General features: G+C 36.6%; 1 protein-coding gene across 1 annotated transcript in view; it reads left to right on the top strand.

Annotated features, from left to right (window-relative positions):
- LOC114454050 (cadherin-7-like) overlaps nucleotides 1–12243 on the top strand; it is a 192430-nt gene that overhangs the window by 140159 nt on the left and 40028 nt on the right. The window contains exons 8-9 of the mRNA XM_028434147.1: nucleotides 1844–1980; nucleotides 7149–7270. Coding sequence (XP_028289948.1) covers nucleotides 1844–1980; nucleotides 7149–7270 — 259 coding nt within the window. The remainder of the gene's footprint in view (nucleotides 1–1843; nucleotides 1981–7148; nucleotides 7271–12243) is intronic.

The raw sequence follows: 12243 nt of genomic DNA, 5'->3' as shown, positions 1-12243 counted from the left end.
AGTGAGAAAAACATCATGAGGGTAGGTGAGGGGTAAAAAAGCAGATTATGAACTGAATTCGCTTAAAGGAGAACTAAGTACAGAACCAGGAAAAAACCTCTCAGCTACAAAAAACACAGTTAAGACAACACACATATACTAATTGACATTATACACCCAATAATGCTAAAGACTATCCAATAACAAAAGGTTTAGGGCAGGGTACTTGCTTCCTACTTTATCGCAAGGCTAAAATACCTAAACAAATGGCCACAGTTACATGATGTTTTTTAATTCGGAATTAAAGTGTTCTGCTTTGTGTTTACATGGAAATGGTAATTCCCGAACGAGGTTTACATGGAAAACTGGGTTATTTGGCTTTAAATAATTCCGCTTTAGGTCTGGGGGTTTTGAAGGCTCTGATTGGACAGGGGGAGAACGTGATGTATCACGTATATCAGGAAAAAACTCACAACAAACCTTTTATTATTGGCTGTAACACAGAAAACCACACATGAGAACTGTTTTGGCTCTTATTAAATAGTCTAGGCTGGAGTCCAGGCGCGCCGCCATCTTGGATTATGTCATCACCAAGACGCACAAGCGCAAAACAATACGAATTCACTTAAAGTGGCTTTAACCAAGTTAAGTGTTTACAAGACACTTCACTTTATTTCAGCTTTAAAGAGGAAATAAAGCTCCCATGTAAACATGGCCAATGACTACCTATCAATGGAATACATTTATGGATTGTTTTCAGTATCATCTGGTCTCCAGGTTGTGCTACTGATTATCGCTGAATTGGAGAGGCATTTGAGTGACTAAATAAAGACCAGATGGATGGTTAAATGTACATTGGATGAGAGGGAAACACTCCAGAACTTTCAGACTTGAGTAATTTTCAATGTCAAATACAATTTCACACAGTCCTTTGTTGAAGAGGATATGCACTCAAATAAAGAGGTTAATCTATTTAACCACACTACACATTATCTACAAACGCATTCAGTAAACACTAGAAAGTCCCCTTGTGGCTGTCACAGCGACCATGCCAGATGGCGACAAGGCTGGAGAGTGCAACAATTGCAAAAATGAAATGCCATCTTGAACAAGACATAGGGCATTCCTTCAGGAGGGTCAAGGCAAAATACTTGTGCCGTGGCATTTGTGACTCAAAACAAGCACTTGCATATTCAATCCGAGCCGCTCTAAAGATCCCCGATGATTTCCCATTAATTGAATGAATATTGCATGGTGTCCATGCTTGGTCTGTTAGTACTCATAATCAGAAAATCAAATTACTGCATCATTGTTGCTCTAAATTACCTCTTTTTGCTCTTCTGACTGTTATCAGGGACTGCAATATATTTTATGACTTCTGTTGAAATTAGAATTATTGTGGAACTAATGCAGCCACCAGAGTCAAATTACAATGCAATAACACCCTTTGGATGTACGCTAATTGAAGTTGTAATTTTCTCTCGAAATATGAGTTGCTTTGCTTTGGATCAGTGCTGGGCGCTAAGGGAAAAGCACTTTCACTTCACTTTTATCAACACGATTTTTGTTCAAAATGTGCTGTGAGGTTACACATCAGTGCTTTATTTCAGATTTTGAAGAAGTTTCAGGGTCAAAATGTTTCAGTAGTGTTTTCAACGCTCATGAAAGGAGAATACAAAACTGTAATAAAAAGTCGGAGCCCACTTTACCGGCGATTTCATAATAAAAGTAAAATCATACTTTTCCCAAAGTAAAATAGAAAGTAAAATGTCAAATCAATAATGTTATTTAGAAGCATTGGTGTAATGTGTGTGTGTGTTTGTGCGTGTGTGTGTGTGTGTGTGATCCTTCTGTTTGTACCAAGGTACTCGATTGACAGGAACACAGACTTGGAGCGCTTCTTCAATGTGGATGCTTCTAGTGGCATCATCAGCACAGCCAAAGTTCTGGACCGGGAAGCCAACTCTGTTCACAACCTCACCATCCTCGCCATGGAGAGTCGTACGTTGTTATTTTTCTCTTCAAGTAAATCTTCTAAAGCCAAATATTGCCAATCACTGCTGACCTTTTTAGCTCTGCGGGTTCAACATGAAATAGTTAAAAGTATGATTTTGTTGTTTTTGCACATTCTACCATAAATAGTGGGGTAAAGGGTATTGAGTGCCCAGGGCCCAATGTAGGGTGGGGTGGGGGCTCAGAAGTCTCATTTTTATATATGTACGAAAGTCAATTTTAGATTGTTTACATTTATTTATCTTTTCCTCAAAAAAGGAGAACCAGGTTGGCAAAAAGGCAAGGAGAGAAAGGAGAGAGAGAGGAGGTCAAAATAGGGAAAGCAACATCTTACGCAAATTTGAATTCTTTAAATTTAAATTTAAATTTTAATATATTATTTTTGATTGAAATTAACTACGCATTTAAATGCTGGAACAGTCCTTTTGCATGTCAAATCCTGCCCAAATTTTAAAAATGATTTTGAAGACTAAATTTTGCTGCCACCAAGTCTTAAATATGTGGCCAGGGTGTCCACATGATTTTAATTATTCTATATTTATCTTTTATTAACCAGATAAATATGGCAATATGATTAATATACTTTTACTAGCCGCACAGTAAAATATAGGATTTATTAGCAACATTACCAAGCCAATGGATCTCAGTTATAGATATAATCTATATATAATAATAATAATAATAATAATAATAATAATAATAATAATAATAATAATAATAATAATAATAATAATAATAATAATAAATAATAATAATTATTATTATTATTATTATTATGTTTTTGTTGTACCCCTCTCCCCACCCAAAAACTAATTATTTTCACAAGCCACCACTAAATTGTCACAAACACAATATTCAATAAACCACTAAAATATAGTAGAACATATTTATAAAATACAAGCAATGGATATGGAGGCATTAGGTTATTGTGAAGAAAAAATAAAGCTTATATAATAATGCAACAATACTATAGTTTCTGTACATAATTTACAGTAGGGGACCAACAAGATGTTTTTTACCCAGAGCCCAAAAAGTGGTGCTACGCCCCTGGCCAATGCAAAGGACCCCATGCATGGTTTTTGCATCCAAAACTAGTTTGCTGACCAATGGAATTTTACGCTTGGTCATGTCAGAAAAAACAGAATTTCAGAACGAGGAAAAGGTTTGTGTGAGTGATGGAGCATTTATGTTGTGGTCACACACTAATGGCATCACTAATAAATGAAAAGCAATGTATCCACATGGGTCGTCCCTGCTGTAAACAGTGGTTGAGTGTCACATTGTTTGTCTGAAAAAAAGAAAATGATTTATGCCGTCCATGAATGAAAATCCACTGGTTTACCAGTTGAAAAATGGAAAAAAATCTGTATATCAAATGTCTGTATTTAAGTACACGTATTGCCTTTTCTAACAGAGTATTAAAAATTAAAGATATGTAGATAAAATAACTCCCTTCATCTTAGCAAGACATCAGTACTTGTCTTAGGAAATCTTTTGAACTTCCAGTTCATTTACACACATATTCATGTGCCTTATCTGTTAGAGAATACTGTGTGGAGTCACTGGGGTTGTTGAGGGGCTGTCGGAGAATGTTAATTCAAACACAGGACTGTTGTTTTGACCTCCATGTCTCCCTGAACAACAGGGACGAGATGCTGACTAAGGTTGTGCGATCTCGCTCCCGGGTGAACAACGCTAATGCAATATGAAAAAAAAAAGCAGGATGCCTGTTTTGTTTATCTTTCAGTGTTTCTAAGGATGCGATAATGTCTTTTTATCCTCGTTTAAAGCATTTATCAGAATCAGTTTTATTGCCAGGTATAGTTTACACAATACGAGGAATTTGTTTTGGTGGAAATATATCTGCAATCGCACAAAAAAACGGACTACAACCATCAGCACACCATCAGCTCAGCCTTCCAGACAGCTGCGTCGCATCAGCATAAGTTTTAAAAAAATACCCACCTGTCAGCCTGGCACTTCCTTTGCTTTCACATTTTCAGACCGAGAGCTATGTTAAAAGAATATTTATTGTACTGTGAAACCTTTTATTTATTTTCTTCATCAAACAAATGTTTTTATATCGAACAGCACACTGATGCAAGCGTTGGTTTGATTTCTGAGTAAAAGAGCCTGTCTGATCTAGCAACAGATAAAAGGCACCGTATAGGAACCTAAATAGATGTTTCAACAGTCCCTTCTGCGTGAGATGGCTAGACTAAGACTGACACTGGGCCTATGTTGTCAGCCAAAATCCTCTTTAAAGTTCATGAAAAAAATGATGGTGTCCTTTTCTCATGACAGGATCTGTAGTATACAGGTTCTTTTGGATTAAACAAGGTTCAAGGACTGCCTAGAACAGTGGTTCACAAACTTTTCACAGACTCGTACCCCTTCAGACATTTAATCTGAAGCCATGTACCCCCTACTCCTGCACTCTTAAAAAAACATAATGTAATGTCATATACAGTACTATGTAGCCCTAAAGTGAAGTTTGTCTCTGAATTTGATCTATTCTCTTGAGGTATAATATATATATATATATATATATATATATATATATATATATATATATATATATATAATTTAAAAAGCAGGAAAAATTAGTTTAAACTGGCAAATAATGGGCATGACATGAATGTGGTTCAATTGGCATAAATAAGCATGAAATATGGTAAAAGAGGTAAAAAGTGACAATAATGGGTCAACATATGTGATATTAGGTGGAAAAGTGGTGGAAAGGTTTTATAAGTACAGATAAGGCATTGAAGTTTGATGTAGAAGTGGCAGGAATGGGAGTAATGTAGCAAAAATGCATTAAAAGGTTATGAAAATAGGTTAAAATATGGCAAAGTTGGTGTAGTTGCAGAAAAATGGTAAAAAAAATAAGCAAAAGTGAGCTCAATTTCTTTAAAAAGTATTCCTGGTTTCTTGAAGGCATCTGGCAACCCCCTTCCAGTTTCTTGTGACCCCAAATGGGGTCCTGGCCCGACCCCAAGGTTGAGAACCACTGGTCTAGAGGGTAGTCTTACAGAAGCCAATGTGACATTTGTGGCAATGCATGGAGGCTCCTGACTGCTGGTCTATTTATATTCTAGTTTCATATGTTGTCACGATGTTTTTGATTTCTATTCAAGTCTGAATAGTCTCTCCTTTCTCCTTTCCTATCCACTTTTCCTTAACCCCCGTGAATGACATCACAGGGTTAAGGAAAGGTGTTAGGAGACTTCCTAAAGGAGTTAGGGAAAGGCCATCGCATTGTTTTGACAATCAGACGCATCTCCTCCACTAGGTGATGTAATAATACGATGGCGGCAAAGGTTTTTGACGTCTGCCGTAGTGAAAAAAACTACAAATTTCCAAAAATGGACTACTAAAAACATTCATAACGTTTTCTCCTGTGCCTCTAACTGCTGATATAATCTCAAATATCAAAGGAAAAGAGGCTACAAGGCTACGAGGAACTAAAGTGAAATTACAAGAGCGTCACATTGAGAATGGTTGCTCACACTGACCTTCCACTCAGAAATCAATATTAATACAAAATAAGTATGATTTTATGAAAATTGTTACATCTATGCAAGATATAGGCCTACATAACATTGTAGGCATACAAATGTACAAACGCACAAAGCATTCCTAGGGGAAGTAGATATGTTGAATAAAACATTATGTGGCTAAAAATTTATTTTTCTTAAAGGACAGAGTGCTCTGTTTTCAGTCACCTTGAGTTTCCACGAACACTCGAATGAGCGGGTCCCTTTAAATGTTGTCGCCACAAGGAATTATGGGGCAGCATTATCTTGGTAAAGGATAAATCAGTGTTTCCTAGGCTAAAGGAAGTTATAAAGGAAGCATTGAGCCTTCTTTCTTTAGCTTTTAGAGAATTGGCCGCCACTTTAACACTTCCGGGGGTTAAGGAAAAGTAGAAAAGAAAGGAGATAGGAGGGACACCTATATGTCACAGTTTGGTGTGTTGAGGACCCACACAGTTGGCATGAGTAACGGTCAGAAAACCAGTCCCTTTTATTGATAAAACACAAAAGTACAAAGTCTAATACAAAGAAAAACCAAGGAAAAAACCTGACCACAGCACACTAGCATAGAATGTAAATGCTACTCATCAAACAAACACACAGCGAAAGAGTGAGGGAGGCTAATGAAGAAATGAAGCACAGCTGAGTGCAAAACAGGATGAGCATAATCACTCACAGCACTGATACACTGACAGGACTAGGAGTGAAGGGTTACATGCACAGAAAACAGAGACAAAAGTATTACCAGAGGTGAAAGTAATGGATTACAAGTATTCACGTTACTGTAATTGAGTTGTTTTTATGGGCACTTTTTTGAGTATATATTTCTAAATCACTAATTTTACTTGTACTTTTCTACTTGTTTTAAAATGATCAACGGACATTTTGAAAACGCAAAAAATTAAATGACCAGACAACAATCAAATGCGTCACATCATCGCCGACCAATCAGATTTAAATGTAATGCACGGCGCCAAAACAACCTTGAATGCCGATTTTTTTTTTTCTCACTTTTAGAGTTTGTAAATGTAGCTATAATTAGAGCCTGATTATGACTTTTCATTTTGAATTGAATTCATTGGTTTTATTTTATTTAAAAAAGAATTGTACATTTAGACAAACATTTTACTATATACAGATGCGTTTGTGCAAAATAAAAAAAAGTTATAATTGTGCAAGATGTGCAAGTGTATACATCAGATGTTTACTGTATGCAAGGGAACCGTGGCAATATTTCTTACCAAAAAAGAAATATTGAAAAGTAGGCAATATTTCTTACCAAAAATAAGTTTGGGAGTACTATTTAATTTAGCTACTTCTTTTTTTATACTTGAGTATTTTATGTTCGACTTACAGTATATGTACTTGTACTTCAGTACAATTTCAATCAAGTAACAGTACTTACCTCTGAGTATTACCAAAGCACAAAACCCAACTAGAAAACTACACATTACAAAATAAGCATCGACCAACTGAACAAAACATGAGCTAAGGTCTTGAAAACACTCTCGATATTCATAGTTTGACTTGTTGCTTTAAAGTTGCTTTAACCAAAATGTAAGATAACCAACTAGACATTCCTGAAATCAGTATTTCTTTTTTTCTCTCTGTCTTTCTCAGAGGACCCGAGTCAAATTGGAAAGGGCATTGCTCTCATCACAGTACTGGACATTAATGATAATGCCCCTGTTTTCGCCATCGACTATGAAACTCTCCTCTGTGAAAATGCAATTCCAGGACAGGTAAGATCTGCCAACGCTCCAGCCGTCGTGCTTTTCTCTCTCTTTCTATGTTCACCAGAAGTTCAACTTTTAAAGGCCTCCTGCTGACTCTTAAAGCCATTAGAACACATTTTTATTCCTCAAAACAATCCCACCGTGCACATACAGATTCCCTTCACAGCTCAAGGTCATTCCAGGGAGATGGCGCTATTATTATGAGACACATCCTGAAGATTTAATGATAGGTATTGTACGTGCTGTTACAGAAAGTACCCTTATTCTATCCTGCCAAAGCGTGCTAAATTATTGATAGGCTCAACTGTGCCTGTGGTCTTAATCTACAATGTTTTCCTTGTGTAATACGATACTTCAAACTGGGATGGAGTGGCGTTCTGCAACACTTATGTTTTAAACATTTGTGAATTTGTGTTATAAGATGATTGCCATGAAGCAGAGAACAAATCACAATATCATCATATGTTAACCAGGCAAGGGTGTAGGTCGATAAACCTTGGGGATTTGGTCCAGGAAGCTATAAAAAGCAAAAAAATGCTCCAGCCGTGCATTTCATTTTCTCTGCATTTAGCATTTGGCCTCTTCGTTGCTAAATGACTTGTGTGTCTGTGGCGGCGATTCGTCTGCTCTTGGCATTTAGAAAATGCAATCAGAGGCGAAGGGTAAAAGAGGCGTGTAGAACTGAATAAGTACAATTGATCAGAATGATGCATTGTGTTGGAAATGGCTATTAGGCCTTTTAAATATGTTATTTGCATTCATATTTTGCAGTTGTTTGTCACTGTGCTCACGGGAGGGTGAGCCGGAATAGCAAATGGTTTCATTTGCACAACTGAGAGACTGTATTTCACACGTGTTTGTGTGCGTGCTTTTGACCACAATGGGTCTCTTTCTTTTTCAAGAAGCCTTTTGAATAGTCTGAGGATTCATGAGAATCTTTATGAGACATATGTTTGTCACATATGATTCTGAACTCACAACTAAGGTTCATTAAACACAACCAGATGTGTCTGAATTTAAATGAAATTTCTCAGATTTCCACCTGAGGGTTTGCCTTGTTTTAAAAAGAAAAGAGTAAAAACTTCTCTGTATTAGTTGCTGTTATTACTGAAAAAAAAACATTTTTCGCCAGATAATTGCCTAATTTGGGGTAATGATCCTGCCACCTCTCATTCGATGGCTTGTGTTCGCTCATCGATCTTACATTTAGAGCCACAAAAGCAACTATCTATCACCCGTCAATACCTTCAACTTGCCAAAGCAGTAGAACATTTGTACACTTCTTCCTCGCTTGAAGCTGATGAATTATTGCATAGTCTGAAACAAAGTCATTCCCCAACAATCACAGCAACCCTAAGGACATAGCAACAGCCATTGCCTGTGACAGCATCATCAGCAGGAAAAGGTACAGCAGATCTGTAATTACTCAGCTGAAGCAGACAGATTGCTTATTCAATGGCGGTGATGGCTGAGCCCCCAAGGTGCAGCTGGGAGCAGCTCAGCTGTAAACCATGGAGCTGCTGGTGACGGAGCTAGGCCTCCATCCGGGCATACGCACCCGTGTTGATCGGATTCATTCAAATTCTGTTCTGTTACAGTCTTAAAACATTGCAGTCAAATTGAGACGCTGTAGCTCGAAGCTGATTCTAACATTTAGGAAAGATGAGAGACTTCCAACATTAAACAGTGTGAAAATGTGGTTGCATGCAGAAAAAATGTCTCAAGCAAATAATTAAAACGCAGTCACAACAATAACGCGTGGAGTTCTCCTATTTTTATACATGCTGTTGTATATTTTATATTTGTTTGGATTGATCACCAGCCAACCCACCTGCATTTCTTTTTGGGAAATTTCTGCATTTTTCTGTATTTTATTTGTGACGGAATTATCCATGAAGATATAGGACGTGATGTATGTTACCTGCACATGTATTTACCTAACAGACAGCAATCCTATGTCGAAGCTTGAGTGACACCAGTTAAGCACACCCCTTACGGTGGGAGTTATTGGATTTATGGTAGGGAATTCAATAAAATAGTAATAATAAAAATAAAAAGAATAATGTTATTCACATTTATTAATATGGCTGAGATGGGTAACGTGTCTTCCTAATACTGGGGTTACACAACGCAATATTTTTTAAAAGAAATAATGCCGTTACCATTACAATATGGTGTGTTTGTCCGTTCCTTTGCTAGCTGCAGTGTACTTCCTGTTTACAGTGGTGCTACATATTTTTACGGGACGCCTTGCCAAACACGGTAAAACAGAAGAAGAAGAAGCATTGTCAGCTGTTTACATCACGTGCGCTAATCATGGCGAGTCAATGCGAGAGCAGGATGTGCTTCTCAGAGTGGAAATACGTGTATTATTTTACTCACCTGTCTCCAAAAGATGCATCGGTCAAGCTAAGCTAACGCTGCGTTGGTGGACGTGATGGAAGCCTCTGCACCGAAACAACAGCGTATGGATTTTAACGGACTGTGACTGTTATCCAGGGACAGGTCAGCAAAGCTATTGCACGGTATGTTGCTGTAAATAAGAAGTCTGTCGCTGCTGCTGAGTCACTGCTAACAGCAGCTCGTTAGCCTGATATGTGTAGCATTGTGTAGCTGAGAAAAATGCTGTGAATTTGTTTTTCCACATTTATTTTTATGAGCATTTTCAACAGCAGAATGTGCACCTGGAATACGCACAGCTTACTTTACATTACTGTGCTAAGGCTGAAAAATTACAGTTTTAATTTTTGCATAGCTGTTTTGTGCTTTATATGCACATCATTTATGGTTGTTTTATAGCAGTTTTTGTAAAGCAGAGTTGGTCAAAATGTTTTCCGAATGTTATTCAGATTGCTTTAATTTATTTATTTTAGAAGGTTTTGTGTTTATGCTTAACATTATGCTAGTTTTTGTACTTAAGCTGTAAGGGAACATGCTAAGGCTAAACACAACCTGGTTATAATGCTGAAGCCACTTTAATTTTTGATCTTTGATTTTGAATAATAATCAGGTTGTTTTGTGTTTTATTTATTTCACAAATCCTTGTAACATTTTCAGTTTCCGCTGGTCTCAGGTAAATAAACTGGTATTGAAAGAATACTTAGTGTTTCAGTCAGATAGGTGTTTTTAAATATTACTGAGCAGAGTTTAGCACTGTTAATGTAAATGATTATAAACAATAACATTTCATTTATCAGAGGCTTTTGTCCAAAACAATGTTAATACAGGGGCACAGTTGATCAACAGTGGATCGATTATATTATTACAGCGCTGATATGAAGCTGTATGGACACAAATGACCCAAAATAAATAATACATTCTTTAATTCTAAGTAACTCAAAAGTTACTTTTTCCAGTAACGCATTACTTTTTGGTGTGAGTAATCAAAATAGTAACTGAGCTACTTTGTGAATGAAGTAGCAGTAACTAGTTACTTTTTTTCAGTAACTAGCACAACACTGCTCGCAACTACCGTGAAATCTCATCCCGCGAGACTTCGGCACAGGAAGACGCATGCTCCCAACCTCCTTATAACACTCCGTATTCCTTTGTTGATTCACGTCTAATGTAGCACTAATCATTTTTTAGTTATAACGCTAAGAAATGTCCCGGCCTCCTCTTCTGTCCAAACACATGTTTACTCGGAGAGAAGTGGTCATGTGACCAGGTAGGTCACGTCCTGTGACGTGTTTTTGCAGAAAAAGTGTTTCCATCGCACTATATTGAAATGTCTGAAATACCGCCTCATGAGAACGTAAAAACTTTTTAGCGATATTTGAGTGTTTTTTTCAAAATTTTGATGGTTGCATTTTTTGTATTGTGTTGTACGTGGCGTTAAAATGTAAGGCACTATGTCACGAATATAAATTCCTGGCATTCGTAATGTGTCGGAGATTTGTGTAATACCGGCATTACAGTCACAACAGAGATGACTGGGAAAAATATTTTTATCAATGTTTTTGTTGTATTTTTCTCCTATTACAGAGATAATATAAGTCAAAATTACTGATATCAATGAGCATTCTTCTTTATTTAGCAAATTATCCCATCTTTTGTTGTACAATCGTGACACTCTTAGATTGAAATAATAGCCCATCATTTTGAAATTGAATGAGCCATAATTATCTACATTCAACAACTGCTTCACATTAGTTTCAGTACAATACCTCCGACCTATATTCAGCCTTCACAAAGGTGTCATTGTAGTTGAGATTATGAAGAGAGGTTTTGCTTTCCAGACACTATATGTTCATTGTCAGTGTTTTGGAGGAGCCAAAGGAGCTTCACTCTTACAATACAAACACGTTTAAAACCATAAAAGCATATTTTACACATTTGGTAAAGAGATCTCAAAAATGTGCACTAATGACCTTTCTGTGCTGCTGCAATTATTTGCATTATGCAATTAGTATACATGTAATAATAAACCACAATAGAGTTACATGTATATTTTGAATGGGCACATAATTAATTAATTTAACATCATGTTTTAGAGGCCTAGAATCCTCAGTTTGACTTAGAACTAGGGTTGGAAGATTTTGCCTAAAAAAATCTCAGATTTTTTAAAGAAAATGCATAGAACTATCCCAAAACAAAAAGTAAAGGAGGCTCTGCCATTGTACAATTTCAAGCTTAAACCCAGGTTTAAGCAAAAGTGCAACAGCGCCTTCACAGTAGCTTCAATTTTTTTTTTTTTTTTTTTTTTTTTTTTAAACTCAAATTTGTTAAATAAAATTTACGTATTAAGTACTTTTACTTTTGAAGAAAAATAATTAGCTGCTTTTGTTACCATCCCATTGAAAAAAAGAGAAGTATGACAGCACGATTTATTTGGCCTCCTTTCACTCCTTTGTCAGAGTGAAATAAAAAAAAATGCCACTAAGAAGTCCTTTCTTTTATTTCTCTTTTCACTAATTCAATAATTATCAGTACCATTTAAGCACTGCTTTCTGTTTGGCTACACTTGAAGTGCAGCAGCG

Source organism: Gouania willdenowi, chromosome 20 (assembly GCF_900634775.1).
Source record: "Gouania willdenowi chromosome 20, fGouWil2.1, whole genome shotgun sequence".
Lineage (NCBI taxonomy): Eukaryota > Metazoa > Chordata > Actinopteri > Blenniiformes > Gobiesocidae > Gouania > Gouania willdenowi.
This window is presented reverse-complemented; position numbering and strand designations above follow the sequence as displayed.